The sequence below is a fragment of the Lathamus discolor genome, chromosome 3 (assembly GCF_037157495.1).
Source record: "Lathamus discolor isolate bLatDis1 chromosome 3, bLatDis1.hap1, whole genome shotgun sequence".
Lineage (NCBI taxonomy): Eukaryota > Metazoa > Chordata > Aves > Psittaciformes > Psittacidae > Lathamus > Lathamus discolor.
The window spans coordinates 92,642,375-92,662,005 of NC_088886.1; the positions used below are offsets into that span (position 1 = coordinate 92,642,375).

At 38.9% G+C, this 19,631-nt stretch overlaps 1 protein-coding gene across 5 annotated transcripts in view; it reads left to right on the top strand.

Annotated features, from left to right (window-relative positions):
* The window catches only part of RBMS1 (RNA binding motif single stranded interacting protein 1), a 148,864-nt gene that overhangs the window by 76,555 nt on the left and 52,678 nt on the right, over positions 1–19,631 (top strand). For all 5 annotated transcript variants that reach the window (XR_010610731.1, XM_065670604.1, XM_065670603.1 and 2 more), the window contains exon 2: positions 4,151–4,326. Coding sequence is in view for 4 of the 5 variants with exons in the window: in XM_065670604.1 (XP_065526676.1) it covers positions 4,151–4,326 (176 nt within the window). In the remaining variant the exon portion in view is untranslated. The remainder of the gene's footprint in view (positions 1–4,150; positions 4,327–19,631) is intronic.

A 19,631-nucleotide genomic window follows, 5' to 3' on the forward strand; every position in this document is an offset into this window, starting at 1 on the left:
TTACCTTCTGCTTGTTGGAGCTTCCATGGACTTTCGTAGTCTGGAGGCAGCAAGGATTAGTATCTTTCAGCTCCCAGGCCAAAGGAATTTCTCAGTGTCCCGTTTTGTTTTGGTTGGTTGTTGTTTTTTTTTTTCTTCATGTGGCTTTTTCCTGTTGACAGCAAAGAGATTCTTCTCCTTGGCAGGCAAAATCCTGCTCTGACTCCTTTCCAGTCCTTAAGTATAGAGTGGTTTATAAGAAAGACAGGAATGGTTCGTGCAAAGATGGGTGTCTTCTCCAGTTTTTTTTTCAGTACTTGTGATCGATTCCCGTTTGGGTTTTATATTGAGAAGAAAACACAGGCAGACAGTGTTCCTTGGTTTAAAGCATTCCACAGGGACTCTTCTGTCACTGAGCTTTTCCTTTTTGTAGTGAGTGCCTGTGGTTTTCTCACTGCTCTGGTAGAGCAGTGGAGGGCTGGAGGGAAGGTCCCTTGGAGACCAGGCCAAGGGTGTTGGAAGCTCCTCACAGCTGGCTCCAGAATGGAATGGGGTGGTCATACAGTATATGGGATAATTATTCTGTAACTGGTCTTTTTTGCTTAGCTGTTGAAGATGACAGGGAGGAAACTACTGAGGAGAAGGAATGATTGCTAATTACTTTTGGCAATGAAGACTAAGGAAGAAATGGCAAACCAGTGTGACAATGGTATTTCTTGTGTACAGCAATATTGTCACAAGAAATAATGGTCTGTTACTTAGATTTATTCCTCTATTTTTGTTCAATGTTTTAATTTAAGATGCAATTACTAAAAAGGAAAATTGAGTGTGGTTTTATGTACATTATGTTATTGCAAGCTGTTGTGAAGTCCTTGTGATTTGACTTTAAGAACAGATTTTGATACGGATTTGCAGTGAAGACTACAGTTTGCGAAGCAAAACTTTTCACAATTGCTTTCAGATTTTATAAAAAGCTTTCAGTTCATGTTTGTGAAAGCTGTTTCTAAACAAACAACCCCAAACTTTGGCCAGGTCTCCACTGCAGAATGTCTTGCCAGCGAGCACTGTATCAGCCAGGGGTGTGGAAAAAAGTCATACATCCTTGCTGACATTGATACATTGGTGAAACCCCAGGTGTGGATGCAGCTGTGGCGGCAGAAGAGAACTTTTATCAGCTTAGTTTATGTCGTTTGGGGATGTGATGCAACTATGCCAGCAGAAAACTCTTCTCTTGGCACGGGCTGTCAGTGTAGGAGGCTGTGCCAGCACAGCTCCAGCGGCGAGGCTCTGCACTGCTGATGTGCCTTTTGCAGCAACTGGGAAAGAAAAGCCCCTTGAAAGAAAAGAGGGACCCCTCTAATTTAGTTTTTACAAGTAGCTGTCGATGAGGAACAGAGTGGAAAGAGTGATTCAGATTCTCAAATGAAGTTCTAATGTAAAAAATGTGTTTAAGCCTTATGGCTTTAAGATGTCACTGTCCCTTTAATGATTGTCTGTGTCATTGGGTTGCAGGGTTTGAGAGCTGCAGTCCCCAGCATCTGTGTTTTGTAAAGCCTTTAAGGCTGGTAGAGGTATGAGTTTCTGTGGAAGCAGTGAAAAACCTCCCATCTGTAAACTTAGGAAGACAACTGTAATCACATCCACATTCCCATCATATTTGGATGTGACCACTAGCATGAGAGCATCTTCATGTTTAAATAAAAGTTTAAATTTCTCGGAATGGAGTGTTTATGTTTTACAGGAAGGCAGAGTTAAGAGTCCTGCTTTCTTGAGACACACTTTTTATTTTTTTCCTCTCCTGCCTTTGACCAGCTGGGGACAAGATTTTACAAAGCCCCAGTTCTTCATGATGCGGAAAACCAAAGATTTTTAAGGGGGAAAATCACTGTAAGAAGTAAAAACAAAAACAAAGGCGCTGAAATACAGATTAGAGGCTCTTAGTCTCCTGTAGTAATTACTGTTTAAGATGAAAACTGATACATGTACATTGACTTTTATGGCCGCCGTACATGCACAAAGGGAAGTGTGTGTCTCAAAAGCTTGGGCAGAGCAGTTGCGTATTTGATGACTGCGTGCATTTTGAGAACTCCATTGAAGGCTTCTTGAAGAGAATAGCAGCACCATGCCAGAATAAGTTTGTTCAGTTTGTTACGAAGATGTTTTGAAAGTAGTTTCTCTGTCATTCTGCGTTGCTTGTAACCCTAAAAATAATTGCCTGGCGTTACTGGAAGCAGAACAGTCTGACAGCCCGACTTGCACTGCTATGGTTAAAATCTGTCAATGTTTCCATTACAAATTTGGAGGGAGGATTTAATCTTTTTCCCATTTTAAATCACGCCTGGAAAAAATTCTAGATCAGCGCTTCAATTCCAAGTATAAATCTTCTGGAAAAGCTTTTGATGTTTCTAAAAATCTTAATTAAAAACCAACCAAAAAAACCAACCACTAAATCCCTCTAAGTCTGTGGCAGTGAAACACCAGTATTCATTTGTGAAATGGTAAATGATCATGAATGTATTTAATTCTTTTTGGTAATTTTCAGTTCTATAAAATTAGGCAACAACGTTTCTACATATCAGTGTTGATTTTTACCGTGAGTTTACTTTTTCCAGGCTATTACTGCTGCATAATTAACTTTGCAATATGCCGAATTGGAAGATTTCAAAACCTTCTTAGGGAAACACCAAGAAGAAGGGCATAGTTATTGTGAGGTTTCTGATATAAGGCATGCCTTCGTACTTTGCTCCCACTCACAAATTCATTCCAATTTCCTGAGGTTCTCTCTAAAATAGTTTCACTTTTCTTGTGTATTAAGACTGTAGTTTCATGGGTGCTTTAAACCAAGCTAAACTGCAATCCCCTCCTCTCTGCTTACATATTCCTGTTCCCTGCCTTGTGACAGCCAAAGCTTTTGCGTAGCACAAAGCCACATGTGGTGAACCAGATCAGGGAAGATAATTTTTTTGGTTCAGGCTGTGGCTACACAACTGTTTGTACTAGTCCAAAGAAGAGGGTGGCACCAGGGTGGGAACAAGCGAGTCTACAGTGACATCTTACTTTATATTCCACTTTATTTACACACACACACGCACACACACACACACACACACACACCCCCCCTCCCTCTGCCTTCCCTCTGCAGTTCACAGGGTGGTTCTTCGCTATGAGCTTCTTGAGCCGTAAAAGCTCATTCAGGCTTTTGCAGGACAGGGGCTGCATGCAGCCAATTCTTTTTGTCAGTGAAAACCTTGTAGTCACTAGACTTTTTTAGTTCTCTAGTAATTTGTTAAAGCATTCCTCTGACAACACCGCAGACCTGTTCATAACACTTTGTACAGTGACCTGTTGTACTGTTATTAATGCAAGTGATTAAGACTGCTCTATTGCAGATTTTCTCTAGGATATTTTTATGTTCCATTAGGGTCTGATTTCAAGAACAATCGCGTTAATGCCTCGAGGACTAGGTAGAAGTGCATATGTGCTTATCTACTTTTGAAACTTTATTTAATTTTTTTTAATTGCCATTATGCATATTTTTTTTCTTGACACTGAAATAATCCACACATACTGAGATCAGTGGCAAAGTGATAGTTCTGCCAAGGCGCTCAGTTAATTCAAAGTCTGGTCCTTAAGCTGTCTGTGGTCCCTCTCTATCTTTAAAAAAAAAAACGGTTGCAGTATTGTATGAAGTACTAAAAGCATGAAGAGATGTAAAAGAGGCTTATTTTTGTATTTCTGCATAGTTTAAGAAAATAGCGTAGTATTCATGTCTGCCGCAAGAATTCATTTATGGACATGTGAAATAGTCATAGTGATGTAAACTTGGTTTACACTTGCTGGAACCTAGAGGAACAATATCTCCTATTTCATGTTCGCATCAGATGCCACAATGAAGAGTGCAAAATTCTATGAGTATTCAGCAGAGGCTATATATAATTTGAGCCAGTGTCAGGCATCAAGTGTTCTTCGCATGGTGGTTGGGTATACTAGAATGTGCTTGTAAATCCTGTCCCAAACATGGTGTGAAAGCAGGTGTATTTCAAATAAATGAGTAATTATGTACCAGTTTAACACAGAGCTGCAAATGGTAAACAGGCTACTGTACACTGAGCTAATGTGCATACTGCAAGTGCTATCTGTAGTTTACTCTAACATGCTTTCTTCTTTGCAGCAGTCCATTGTACCAGCCCACCCGATGGCTCCTCCTAGTCCCAGCACCACCAGCAGTAATAACAACAGCAGTAGCAACAGCAACTCAGGATGGGATCAATTAAGTAAAACAAACCTTTACATCAGAGCACTGCCTCCAAACACCACTGATCAGGACCTGGTAAAATTATGCCAACCGTAAGTACTATACTTAAATTATAATGTCATACCTGAAAAGCTTATAAAGTGAAATTGCAATGAGTGTTTGGATTATGAAGGAAGAAAAAAAGATTTGTAAATAAAAATCTTCATGCTATAGTGCGATGGCAAGTTTGAACTTCCCCGTCAATCAGAAGGGAAAGAATGCATCTGTCACTTTGGAGAAGTAAAGAAAGTTAAATATAGGTGGTGAACAGAAGCAAACCCACAGGTTTAATAAAAATTATCATCACCCATACTGCAGCTTGATGGTGTTGAAATCGCAGATAAATGAAAATTAACACGTGAAATGTGCTGTCAAGAACCTGCAACAGAGGGTCTCCTCTGTTCACTACTAAGATAATCTGCTGATACAAACTCCTCAAGTAATTGTTCTGCATCACTGTATATTACAGTGTGCATCTGAATCCTTATCATAGATTCAGACCAATTTGTTGGCTGTACATTGCTGCATAATTACGTTTATCATTAGAAATGGTTGATCCGGGGTATAATCCTCTCTGGTGGCTGGAGTTGTGGGTAGACTTGGCTTAGCAGAGGGTTTTCAGGCAATGTTGTTAACATGAGTTTTTTGTTTGTTTGTGAGGTTTTCGGTTTTGTTTTATTAATTTTTACAGCAGCATATGCCTTTTAGTTACTTTCAAATGTGGGTCAGAAATCCAGAGACTTGTAGTTATGTTGTTTATGCACTGTTTAAAATCACCTTTCTTAGATACTTTACTGAATTCTTAAAATCTTCACTCCAGAATTCATAGTGCACTTTCTGGGTTATTTTGGAATCAAAAATACTCGGCTAAATTTTCAATACTACCTGTAAGTAAACACCCAGCTGTCTTGAATGAGTGGAGAGTCATTAAGATTTGTGTGTATGAGATTCTCAAAGTAATTTTATGTTCCATTTAGCAGATCAGTAACTGGGACTATACAAAAATACACGCTGAAGACCACAATACAAGTTAGTAAAATAGCTAAGAAAAACCTGTAAGTCTTGAATCTCAGCTTATATGAGGTGCCTTTGGTTTTGAATGTTGCAAAACAACCTGGTACATAATTTATAGAGGAGTTTTTTTCCTTTGTTTTTTTCTTTTTTTCCTATTTTTTAAAAAAAACTTGGATCTTCAGCATTGTAGCCATGTATCAGTCATCTGAGTATTGTAATAACAACTTGCTCTCAGGTCTTTGAGGAAAAAAAATTTCCATTTGGTCATTTTCCCAAGAGCAAATGAAATCCATGTGTTTTACAGAGAAGAGAACAGATTACCAATCTGAAAAGATTCATTAATAAATTAAACACTTTTACAGCTTCCCATGTGACAGTGACCTCTTCACTTGCATTTTAGTGGCAAATGCATGTTTTAGAGAAGTGGATTTTTCCATCCCATTTTTGTTTTTTGAACTGATGAAGAAACTTTGGGCTGTGTACTCATATTATGCTAGGACAGAGTTGTGAGGTTATTTTGCACTGGAGCCTCCCAGTAACTACTATTTGTGCAGTGGTTACTATAGCTCCTTAATCTCTTTCTGAAGACATTTTGGTTTGCACAGTCTTAGATGCCATCGATTTATGAATGTTCGAGACAAAATGTTTGATACTTTGCTGTAACTGATCCTTTCCCACTTGGACACCCACAGATCCCCATTTTTTGTTGATGTTCAATATATAATTCTAGTTGGACAGCATGAATTTTGCAACTAAAGGCAAGAGCTTCAGCCATGGAGTTACTAAATCAATTGTGATGTGAATTTACAGACTTGGAAGGCTGTGGCGTTTCTTCCTGTGAGATAGTTCTCTCCTAAATGTCTTCCTTGGGAGGAAAGGAGGCCGTGTCTCAAAATTCTCCATTTCTGCTGACGAACTAAGTGAGATGTCCAGAAATTTTAGCCTTGGAACACCTTCCAAAAATCTGGGCAATCTATTAAGAGCCTTTAGGCTTCTTTGCCAGCCCAGCCCTTTAGCAACTAACTTGATGCTGCAGTAAGGTAGAAATGACAGCATTCTCTCCTTGTTCACAGAAGGTCAGTAATCCACTTCTATAAACTATGGAAAGTTTCAGATGCAAAATCTGTCTGAACTTCTAGGACATAGAGGGTAGGATATTCTTGAAAGTGAATCTGCCACATTCATTGTTGAAGCTGAGACAGCACCAGATAAGCAGAGAATAAAATCTTGGACACATAGAACTCAGTGCAGAAACTGCTATTTACTTCAGATCTGGAATATTTTCATTAGCTTTGTCCAAATGGCTAAGACTACTGGGAGGCCTTAGATTAACTTTAGCTCCTTTTACCGATATGCAGTGGATCTTGCTGTCCTAAGAAGGTCTGGAGCACTGGAGTGCTTGATGTTAAGAACGGATAGAAAGACTGCTCTACATATTGTAGAAATGATCTTGCTGGCTGGCAATAACTAGTTTTCAGTGAACATACAGAAAAATATTACTGTCTTTTGGTTTATATCTTTTGGCTGTTGTCAGGCAAGGCAGAAAAACACCTGTGGGTTCAAGAAATAATTTTAAAACACCATTGTCACTACAAATGCCAGAAACATCCCATCTGTTCAGATTTTCCTTCTGATCCTTGTGGGCTTGTATCATATACACTGTACTGAAAAGTAATTTTCAGCGGTGGTTATTGTAGAGAAATACTGCTTTCAATATAATCCTCGGAATACAAGGTAGAAGAATCTAGAGAGTTCTTTTGTGGAGGTCCGGTTATACAGTAACTTTGATTTGCTTTAGTCAGTGTGTTTCCTTTAGCTTTTGCTCATGACAGCTAGCCGTGCTAATTTTGGCCATGTTTTTATTTTGATTAATTATTTTTGGTGAATCACTGGAGAAACCTCTTATCAAATGATAGGCGTGTTGGGCTTGCTTTCCTGTTTTAGCACAACTGTGCACTATTTATGAGCACAGTTAGAAAATATTCACCAGTTTAGTGGAAAATAAATTTCTCGGCAGGAGCACAATTTGCCAATACGCATCTCTACAGATCTGCTCTCCACCTTCATCTGCTTGGTTCTTTCTAGTTTTTCTGTTAGGTGAAGCTTTCTCCTCTTTTCCAAGATGAAAAGAGTGTATTATAATTTTGTTGTGAAGGCTTACCTGGGAGTACAGCTGTTTTCTGACAGTATTATTTGCTGTTGTGTGGGAAATGAAGCTGCCACGTTTTTGTGTAGTTCATTCAAACACGAGCCTGCTACTCCAGTTCTGTGTTACGAAAGCAAATTTCTTCGTATTGGTTGTGCCAGAGGCAGAAGTGTGGGGAAGAATAAGGTGTATGTATTATGTTTGTCACATAATAAGGATGTTGTAACAGCTAACCCAAAATGAGTGTTAGGGGGACACCACTGTGAGTCAGTCCTGGCCGTAAGAGCTTTTCATCAGGTATGTAAGGGGAGACAAAGCAGTTGATGCAATGTCCTGTTGATACTATCTTTTCTGTGGGAGGCTGGACAGGAGCTATCAGCTAAATAGACGGACAGGAGCCATCAGCTCAACAGAAGAACAAGAGCAGAGGAAAGAAGAAATTAGAGTTAGGAGCCGATGAGCATGGTTTGGGGAAGCCTGTAGGAAGCTGCCTGACTCTGCTGTGCAGTTTCATTTCCCAAATTGCATAGTGCTATTGCATGAGATCTGTACTGAGCAAAACCTCTGCCATGAAGAGCTGGTTTTACAGGATTGCTGGAACAGTGGTAGCTGTAGCCTGATTGTACTCCCTCTGGTGTGGCTATCAGTACTTCCTTGATGTGCCCCTTCAGCTGTTGGGTTGGATTTATGAATGCATTATTTAGGCTTTAATGGTACTTTCTTATTTGGTGGCTGTTAGACAGTCATTTTCTGTATCTTATTTAATATCTGGATCTGAAGAGGCAAGATTAAAACCATGCCAGCTCTTCACTGGAATTGTTGAGACTGCTTATGCGATTAGGGACTTACATGATTGGGTCTTAGGAGATTCAGCCAGGAGTTTGTAACTTGCTTTGACATGTTTTCTAGGTTCTTTCCAGACTCTCATTAAGTGCTGTGCTTTGCTGTGGATGACCTTTATGTCCAAGCCATACAGTTCCAAAGCACTGTGCTTTCTACCATCTTGCTATGATTTACTTCCTAGCCTGCAGCATGGCATCTCTGTAGTGCTGAATTTATTCAGAGACCTCCTTTTGTGCCGTTTACATCATTAAATGAGGATGGTGCAGCAGACCCTTCATCCTCCTGACAATCTCCAGTCCCACGGTGAGATTTCAAGCTTTGAGGCTTAACCCAGGTCTCCCCCATTCAGCTGAGCAGAAATCATATTGCCAGCCTGCCCTTGGGTGTGCTCTTTTCCAGGCTGTTTGCTCGTACTTCCTTTGCTGCTTATATCAAGCTGTTTGTAGTCTATATGATATTTTTGAAATCTGTTCTTGCTCTGGACAGTTTCACTTTGGCCTTCCCCCTTAAATTATTGCTTTATGGTTATAATGCTGTTTTTCGATGGGATTACAAGTAGGAAAGCAGCTGCCTTAAGGGTATCAAATTATATAATTAGAATGACAGACCATTGTTCTGTACTAGGATGGTTAGAGCACAACAGAACCTTGTGGTGACTGCCTTTGCTTATATGCATTAGGAAATCATGTATGGTGTTGAAAGGGTATTTTAAGGATTCCTTCCTAAATATTCAGCATTACAAAATGAATGGTGGGCTAATGGTCATTTTGAAACATTTGAGCCAGATGTGCAATACATCTTTGTTTCCACAGCATGGGAGCTTTTTTTCTTTACAGTTACATACTCTAATGTTTCCTTGTTTTGTGGCAAGAGCACCCAGAAGTTGTTACAGTTACTAGTCTTCATGAAACACATTTTCATTAAGTCATGTGACATCCATCAGCATATTAATGCTTCCATGTTCTTTGCTTGCTGTGTAATTGTGACCTCTCCTTGTGATGCTATTTCCCATCTCCTTCAGACACACTCAGGACTGAGAAGTGGTGACTGGAGCTCAAATATTTACTGTAATGGGAAGCTGTCGTTGTCTGCAGTCAGTTAAGAGCAAGAAATCTGCTAATTTTACTCAGCATCTCATTAGAAAAAAAGACATGTCTGGACTTTAGGAAGTAGTCTGATTGTCTTTTGCATTTAACTCTTTGGGAGAATGGTCTGGGCAGGTCACTAAGGAAATACCTGTACTACATGAATACAACGCCTTTAGATAGATGGTGTAGGTAAGGGAAAGTGGCATGGAGGATTTCAGGCTTAGCTTCTCCAATTTTTTTGAAGTATTTTTTATTAATTCCTTTCTCCTTTATTCTCCATTTTCCATGCATTTTTCTTTCGTGGTTTGTCAGCTGCAGTGAAATACTGCATTCATAATTATGTGGAATAAGATTTGATGTCATATAATTAAGTATGATACATCAGTGTCTCTGAAACTGTTCCTTTTGAGATCAGTATTAATAGTTATTATATATTGAGCAAAAGCCTGTATCTATTGTCCTTCTTTCTTTGGTCCTCTGCAAATTAATTCTTTTAGAGGCTTAGGTGTGCATTTAAAAAAATAATATTATTGCATGCATCTCTGAATAAATAACACCAGGTTTACAGAACATCTTTGGTTGTAGGGGGAGGTAGATTCTTTAGTAGTCGAGCAATATGTCATTTGTAATGTTAATCTATATTGGTTGGGACCAATGTCATCTTTCTCTTTAATCATTCTTTAAGGACTGTGGCATGGTTTAGGCTTTCTTAAATTCCAGTATGGTATGTGAATTGGCTCTGCTAACTTCTGTCATAGCTGATGATCTTTGAAGAGGTTACTGTCAAAATTAACTATCTCATTTCTTCTCTACAGAGAAGAAATAGTATTCGGTTTTGTATGTCTCTTTTGACAGATACACTGGAGAGACATAGGCCTGACATGGAGACTGGAATGGTCCTTTTTGTTAGGACTTGATTACCACAGTCAGTTTTGAGGCATTTGCGTGGTATGCCATGGGAATTGTGATTGGCCTGGAGACATGATGTTTGGTTCAAATAGTCATTTCCTTTATTTTTTTTAGTAACTGCTTTCAGCAGTCATGTTATGAAGTGACAAGCCTGGCATGGGGTGAAGGAAGACTCTCTATCTGCCCCTCAATATTTGCACTTTAATTAGACAGAAATAAAGTTCAGACAGTTTTAAATTCAAGATCAAATGAAATCCTCTTGGAGGAGTTCCAGGGTTTTTTTGGCATTTTGGGGTTTTGGTTTCTTTTTTTAGCAATAACGCCTTCTTGTAGAATGTCATTAGGGACCCATAGGTATTTTGGGGAAAATTTTAATTGAGAAAAAAGTAAAAAACAAAAAAAACAAAAAAACAAAAAAAAAAAAAAAAAACCACCCACCCAACCAAACAACAAACAAACAAAAAAAAGTTGTCTTCTGAAGTCCTATCCTCTGGATATAGACAATCTCTTGAGATGCCTTGAATTTAAAACAAATGCAGTTTGAATTTTCTCTCTGTTTTGTGATTAAGCAGAGATTGACACTTCTCAAACTTAGTATTTCATTTAGCCTAACAGTAATCAGCAGTTCCCTCTCAGCATACCGGGTTAAAAACTAGCGATCTGAATATAAATGCACTGAGGAACTCTGCGTCTGCACTGTGGTCACAGATGCTGCAGGGACCCAGCTATTGCACAACCTCCATCTCCCCGAGGAGATGAGAGTTTTGTTGCAGTGTGGGGCCGGAGGAGAGGTGATCCCATGGAATTTCCTTTAGGAAGTAGGGGCGAGGGAGGAGAAGAGAGTGGAAGGAATGTTTCAGCTGCAGCTGCTAGTAAAAGAAGCACTAGAAAAACAGATTGGTAAAAGTTACTGCCATTGAAGCTCTTTTGGTGGAAAACAAAACGTTGATTTGGTAGTGTGGGGCCTGTAAAATCTGTGAGTGTTTGCAAATCTGCAGGTATTTGTTGTACAGAGAAGCAATCCTTGTTCCATATCACAGAGCCGCAGGAAAGAAATGTCCTGTGGCAGCTGGTGGAATGCCTTTGATCAGGCTCCTGGTCCCCAGCTTCCCCGATGGCAGGGGCCCGTCTCAGATGGAAGGTGATAGCAGCGCAGTTATTCATTGGAATAACCAGTAATTCAAGAACATTTTGAAGGGGCTTGTTGAGTTTTAGTGGACTACTGAAAATGTTAACAAGTACTGATCAGGCTTTTTAGTGGGTTCCATGGTGCCGAAACCTGTCCCATCTGTTAGAAGGGACTGCTTAGCAGGCATCTCAGAAACCAATTCAGATTAAATCAGTTTACAGCCCAAGCTGATTTCTGCCCCAGCATGCTTATGTTAAAGCTTGCCCTTTTTCTCAGGTTACCATTCAGTGTAGAAAGCAGGATCAGTTATTGCAAGCAGAGTCTTATATCTAATGTCTAGTATCTCATGTGATTTCGCATAACTCAGAAGTCTTGTGAAGTCTTAACTTTATTTGCTAAAGGTTAGTTCTACTTACCTCTGATGTCTGTAATATTAACTCCTTGAAGCAACAAAAAAAAAGAGCCATCTGATGTTGACACATTAAAAGACCAGTCTTTTTTGTAACCTTTCAACCTTTTTTTCCCTATGTTGTTGCTAAGCTGTGTTTAGGATTGAGAAACTGACATCCCCAAATTGTATGCAACCCAGATAATAAATACGCGTAATTTACTTGCAGAGTGAAAGCACTAGCAAATATAGGTAAACAATTCAGATCCTGCTACCTCCAATGAAACCTGTAATTGAGGCAATAGGGAGAAAAAAATAGTATTTATTCTTGAAAAATCTCCATAAAATGTTAAACCTTGGTTCTTGATCGTTTTCCCACAACTGGCTAAAATTCTACCTTCTTTTAACACTCAGAAAATATCCACTGCCTCAGTTTAGTTGGAGCAGTGCCTTACTCAGGACTCAGAACAACCCTATAGTAAATTAAATTAGTAAAGGGCTGCTGAGAGAAGGATTAACATTTTGTCATATAAGTATCCTGATTTTTGCAGGTAGATGTGCAGTACCTGGGGCAAAAAGTAAAATAATTTGAATGTTGATAATGTTGATACATGGACACAGAGCAAAAATCACCAATAAAAACACACACACACACACACACACACACACACACACACACACAAGACTTTGATTTGGGGTCTGTTTTAGTGCTTACTAGTACAAATATTCCACTTGAATTAACCTGTGTGACTTGAGTTAATCAGTAACAGAATCAATTTGGGTGGAAGAAATATGTTCTGATTTGTACTCCTATTTCCCCTTCCATTTCAGTTCTTCTTGTACTTACTTTAATTTCTTATTTTCCCCAAAGAGGAGAAACTTGTAATCTGTTGCTTTTCTGCCTCAAGAGAAATCCACCAAGATAAACATTGTGTGAAACTTCACTTTTGTGTATTAATAATTACATTTAATGAATTGATCGTTTTGGCTATCTTAGTTGAAATATGTTAGCTCAAAATGTGTTTTCTTTTTAAATGTTTGTTTTACTTGTACAGTTGGGTAATTTTACATGCTATCTTTAAAAGACAAGAGTATGGATCATTATTTTTGCCTAGGAGAACATTGTGGACTTAGGCCTTTCACATTATTAATATTTCAGATCCTAGTGATGCTTTTTGGCCTACATATAGTCACTAATAAGCTTTCACAAGTTATCAAAATATTAGCAATTATTCTGGCATTAATGAGGACTTTAATGTCTGAGTGAATGCAGTAGTGAAATAAGTGTTATGTTAATAGAAGATCTAAAACCAGAAAGAAGAAAAGGAACCTGCTTCATGCAGAGTAATACAAATTACTGGAAAAATCTCCAATATTTTATATGCAAACCCTAAATGTCAGAAATAAAATTATCTAAACACCCAGAATGGAGACAAACTACTTGTTTCTGGTTTCAAGGACTGCTGAAAGGGTAACTGAAGAGCTTTTGGAGCCCGCAGACTACCAGGGTTTTGCAGTTCAGGACTGTACTTTCTTTAGCGTGGATGTAAAATCACCAAGGAAATGGTATGCTAAAGAAACCAACTGGTTTAACACAGAAATGTGTACCTATGCCCCTAAAACAATGGCAAGCTTGACTGCTGTTTGTTTGCAGTGTGTTTGCAAAGGCCTGATCCTAGGAAGCATGGAGCATCTGCAGGACCCCACCACTCCTATAGCTAGTATTAGGGCTTAAAACCACTTAGAACTCCATAGCGTGGACTTAAGATTCTTTTAACAGTGAAGGCTGTGCTTTTCAGCTGTGTAATTACACAGCGCCAGATAAATTCTGTGGTTCTTTCCTTTGGTATTGGGTTTTTGGCTGGTTTTTGTTTGTTTGTTTTTAATCCTTTTCACTCTGTAGCTGTGCAGTAGTACCCCAAGGCAGAAATCTCCCCTAGTTAAGTCTGAATGCCCTGGCTGAGTCCTGGAGAAGCCATTTAGCAGAGAGGAGAGACTCTTTCCATGCAAGATGTGAGGTTATCAGCATGGTGGGGATATCCAGTGGAGCTGGCAGCAGAGTGCATTTTCTTCCCTGCACTGCTGTTTGTAGTACTGTGATTTGAGATGGAGTGTTTGTAAATATCTGCCTTTTTTTCCTCCAGAGAGTCTGTATTAAACCCCCTACAGTTCCCACACTTGAAGCTGTTTTTATTGTGTGGTAGGCTTTGTCTTAACTTTATTGTCAAAGCTTTTTTATTTGTTGCCAGAAGTTTATTTGCTGTATTTTGAAGATCTCAAGTACTGGAGGGAAAGTGTTGTTCCACATTCCTTTTTCTCAGTGGCAGCTTACAGGGCTTCCGTGTGGCAGTACAGAGGTACATACAGTACTAGGCATGAAAGACCCTTAGGCGCGATGGCTGCTGAAAAAAGTCCATCCTCATACCAAGGACTCAGCGTGAACGTACTTTTTATTATGTAAATTAGGATCAATTCTTTTTGAACATCTTCCAAATATTCAGAGCTATGGCATTATAAAAATATACAGTGATCTGCCCCAGTCTTCTGTTCTTCCCTAGTGAATTGCGTATTACTTTGTTCCATGATAAATTCTGTTTTTTTCCACCCATTTTATTAATTGCCTATTCAGTTAAATATTTGTTAATTCTGTTTGAATTCTAGGACTCTCACTCTGAATTATGCTTTGCAAATGTCATGAAATATTTTGAGAAGAGTGGCCTTCCGAGGAAGAGGGAACAGACCTGACTGTCACTGATCAACTGTTTCCCATCTAATGCTTGAACTGAGATTGAAGTGGTAGTCTAAGGAGCACAGGCTCATTGTTTTGGCCATCTGAATTCAGTAGAATTGATAAGGTGCCAAAAGTAGATAGGTTTCAGTAGACACAGAAAGGCCCTGAGTTAAGATGTTCTTTGGTAGATAGGGTAATAAAAGTTTTTGAGTCTGATTACTTTTCGAAAACCAAGAAGAACTCAATTTTTTTCTTCATCGGTTTCCATTTAACCAGTAAATTGCACTTGAAGCAATGACCAGAAGCAAACTCAGTATTTGTTTAAGTCAGTATGAGAACGTGGGACTTTGGCTTCATTTATGGTGACTCTTTCTGTCTTTTCTGTCAAAGATATTGCCCTTTCAATTGTTACTCAAAATTCAGAGATAAAGTGATGCTGTATTCTCAAGATAAAGCCCTCACCTGAACTCATTTGGGTTTGAACCCCTCACTTAATTAGAGGATATTAGGGATTTGAGCTAGTTCATGGTTGTAGCTGAAGGGTGAGATGCACCAAGACTTTACTTTCAAAGGTAACTGGTTAGAGACCGAGTATCCTAGTGACGTTTACATGGTGGATATAGGTTTGTGGAACACTATTAGTTTCTTTATCTTATGGGATAAAAAGTTAAATAATTTAATTAGAAACAGAGCAGAATACATCTAAATATATAGCTGTAAAGCCAGATGCTCAGTTCTTTATAATTATATTGCTATGCTCTTTATGATATACTAAGAAAAACCCTTCCAAAAAAGGAAGGTTTATATCTTCCCAGCAGAACCAGTTAATTTTTTGTCATGACAAATGTGAAATTAGTTTCTGTTTCTGTAGATGAAAAGTTATGAGTTCCTGTCATAGAAGACATTGTAGCTTTACTCTTCTTTTTGTGGTGGTTGGGGTGCCTTACCTTAAGGGAAGAGGAGGGAGGCAGCTTGGAAGTACAGAGGGAAGAGTAAATGTTCATAATTTTATGTTGTAGTCAGGAAGGAGTATTCCTGAGGGCAGAGTTGTCTTCTGCTCGTCAGTGTCCTTTCCCAACTTCTGCTTTGTTCTGTGGGACAGAATTTGCAGAAATTTAAATGGTTCCTCAGGGATTTAACTGGATTTGTGTTTGGATCTAGGTCACTGGTGTTCTGCCTTCTCCGGGATCTTACAGTTGTCTTCTGCTCATGCTTGTGCCAAAGATCTTTGACAAATCTTGAGTTCAGCTTCTGCAGTGGTAGGGGAAATGAGGCTTCTTCTCTCAAGTTGCTTTCCTCTGGTGTTAGAGGTCAGTGTTTGGCTGTGACAGCTCTCCTTTATTTTTTTGGCAGGCGTTTCTCTGACCTTATTGCTGAGATCATCCCCACTAGGGCTTTCAGAAGAACATCTGACTGGGACTCAGATTCTTCACCTTCTGCTATTCTGATCTTAAAGTATGCTATAGGAAAGGTCTCAGTCCTTTGCCATTAATAATCAATTTGCTTCTAGATGCCTTTTGTTGACTCAAAGATCTGTGAAGGTTTCTTTCTTTCACGATGATTTGGTTTCATGTTGAGGGTGTGGATTCTTTTAATCCCAAGGATGATTTAAGAGAAAAAAATATCATTAAATTACTGCAGTCTGAGTCATACTTGGTCTGTGAGTTTAGTTCCCTGGCCTTCCCACACAGCATTTCCGATACGCAGTGAGCTGAGGGTGTGCAGGAGACTGTAGAGTGACCTAGATACTGTTTAACTCTTTACTAGTGAGTGGCTTTCTCTCGTTGGATATGGCTATTCCCTCTTTTGATCCTCAGTTTTTTTCTGTGTCATAGCTGTATCCATTCCATTTTCCTGCTTCTGAGTGGTTTTCATAAAAAAATGTTTTAAGATTTCTACTTAGACTGTTTTAAGAATCTTGTTTAGATAAATTGATCAGAAATTAGTAAATGAACTGTTTTAAAATCCAAAGTGTAGGCATTGAGCTTCATATCTGAGTAAGAGTTATAGCTTCTTTTGTTATAATACTTTATCACTTCTAAGAGAAAAGTTTGCCTGCAAGAGGGCAGCAGAACTAAGAAATAGTTGTCTCAGGCTCTTGATAATAAAATCTGGGCTGTAAAGCCCAGAAACCCTGTGACCATGTCATACAAGCTCCCTTGTTGGCATGTGTTGTTGAATCTGTTCAAGAAAGGTTGTAATACAGAACTAACTTTACTGACTTTGGACTTGCCTGTCAGATTTGCTGTCATGCAGTGGTTAGTTAATTTCACTTGGCTCTGCATGAGATTGTGTTTTTTGAGTAGTCCCTTCTGTGGGTATTGATGCTCTGAGTTTGTGAACACCACAACTGCTCCTTTTAAGAAACTTTGAATCTGTCTTACTCTGTTCAATGCAGATTTCATGTAAGCATGCAGTTGATACAGCCAAATGGAAGATCCTAATTTTTTTTAAGCCCAGTCCACTCAGTCTTGAGTCACCCCTTTGCATATGAGTTGAGTTTCCCTGCTAGGTCAGGATTAAGCTCCATTGTCTGTGTTCTTTACTGTGAAGCCCATCGATCCAAGTGCTTCCTCAAGCATATCAGCCAAAGCTCAGTCTGTGGCACTGGATTTATCCTTCCGTGGTGTCACTTGACATAGTAATTGCACAAAAGTCACGGGAAAGGAGGGTCTGGGGAATCGCATTAGTTTCAGCCAGCTTGGGTAAGTTCTATAGGACAATCTGGTAAGGCACTGCAGGTCTGTCTGCAACACAGGGCCCAGAGTAGGCGGTGGTTCTGGAAGACTTCAGTTGTACTTGGCTAGCTGCCTGTAGTGATGGGATCAGAACAGGTTAACGTCGTCTTTAAGAAGAATGGGATATGTAAGCTACCGAAAGCAAATTTTCATATGTATGTCTATAACATTCTGTTTGTAAGACTGCAGAATTCAAACACTGCCTCCTGCTTACTTCAATCAATATTCAGAAGACTGTCTTAAGCAGTGTGAAACTGAAGAAGTGTCACTGAATATGACCCTTACGCATCAGCCACAAAGGTCGCACTTCGGATTTTGTGTTAGCTTGTGATTGCTCATGTATCTAAAATTTGGCAACAGATGGATAGTGTTTTTTTAAATGCATGACACTCCTCTGTCTCTATCTCAGCACTTAATAGTGCTGCAGACATCTATTCAACAGAGCCACGTGGTTCTAATCGATAATATGTGAGCTGATGTTTCTGCTCAGTAACATACAGGCACTTAAATGCCCTTCTGAAGTATTTTGACCCCTGGAGAGAACTACTTTAGTGCAGCCATTTTCCCTATTGAAATGGAGATATTTGCTATTCAGCACAGCTGGGACTTGAGACTTACAGAAGCAGATTCAAATAGGGATAAAGTCTACATGCCATCCTATTAAGGGGGCAAGGCCTCTGGAAGGCTTAGCAATTATTTAGAATAATTTGTTCATTTAATACTGTTCTAGTATGACTGACATTAAGTTACCAGAAATGAAGGGAGATCAGACTCAAATACTGATTGAGGTATTAATTGCAGTATAGAATAGCTATTGAAAGCAGGATGCTACTATGAGTATTTCACAAAAGAACTGCTATTAAGATGCAGTTTAGAGAGACTGGACGTTACTTAAATGTATTGGGTTTTTTCTTCTTCCAGACAGAAGGCAGGCAGGCAGGCAGAACTTTCTGAAATGGGCAGTTAAATAGTGCAAGACGCAGGTAAGAACAAATAGCTATCTTGGTGTAGAAGGTATTTTAACCCAGCAGGCCAGGTCTTGGATTCATGCTGTTGCCTTTATGTTGTTTTAGTATTACAAAAACAGAAGGCAAATATTCAACATGCATTTTTAAAAAGTTATCAATGACAGGCACTGTTCCAGTGACCAAGCATCTTCCATACAAGACAAAAGCATTGTGTGTTTGTGTACGTATATAGATATGTATTTTTTAATACATGTGTATACATAACTTGCACAATACGTGACATTTTTTTGTAGTTCAGAGTTGACAGATTGGTCAGGGCTTAGGAAATGGGATGTGGCTGAAAGTGCCCATGTACTTTGGCATTCTTCAGTTCATGGTTTTCAGGACTTTGCCAGCATATTCCTCAGGGTGTTATTTGCTTAAACTGAGGGTAAAAGACTTGGTTAGCAACCTTCACTAGGAGTGAAATTAATAGGCAAGGGTAAATTAGAAAGTTATCTCATTCAAGTATACAGGCTAGTGTCATTAATAGGTGACTGTCTATCCAAATAGGAGGTAATCTCATACTAGTTAAAATTGTAGTCAGAATAACTAATTTTGATTTATACAGTTCTGAATAAAACAAGGGAAAAAAGTATTGGGAGGTGTTGATAAATAACCTTATTTTCCCCTTGCCTTGTCCTTAATTCTTTCCTACAAGAAAAAGAAATATGCTTGGAAAAGCCAAAATAAAAGACAATGCATCGTATGCTGACAACAGCTGATACTTGGCTTCCTTGGCTGGAGGAGGAGGAATAGAAAACTAAAAGGTCTTCAGGTATAAAGAGTAATTTATGCTTCCAAGCTGATCTGTACTGTTTAGCACAGGGAAGAGAAAGGAGTTATGAATAACAAGAACTGGTCTCATAAGTCTTCATACTTTTATTCCTTCAAGCTGTTAGTATAGGCTCTGCAAAATTGGTGAGGCTGAGAGATTTGCAAAGATTTATGGTTGGATTCAGAAATATTGCCTTACTTTCAGATTAAAACAGCTAGCACTTGGTAAATCAATACATGCTTGTCTGCAGACCTGCCATGAGCTTGGCTTATAAATACATATTAGCATCCATCTGGTTTAATTTCTTATCTTCCAAAATCATTGTCTTGATTAGTGATCTTTTCTCAGTATGAGCAAAAAGGATAAAAGTAATTGCTAGACTGTAGAAATAATATCCTAGACTTGTAATTTGAACCTGGTTGGGACTTTATAATCTTGCTTGCAAATGAATTATGCTTTTTTAAAAAAATCCTTTATCTTTCATGGCAATGTGAAACTGTGGTCTCATTTTTTATATTCTTTCTGGGAGCCACAGGAACTGTGATAATTTATTTTCAAAGGCTATTGCTTCAGGTTGTGCTTCAGTT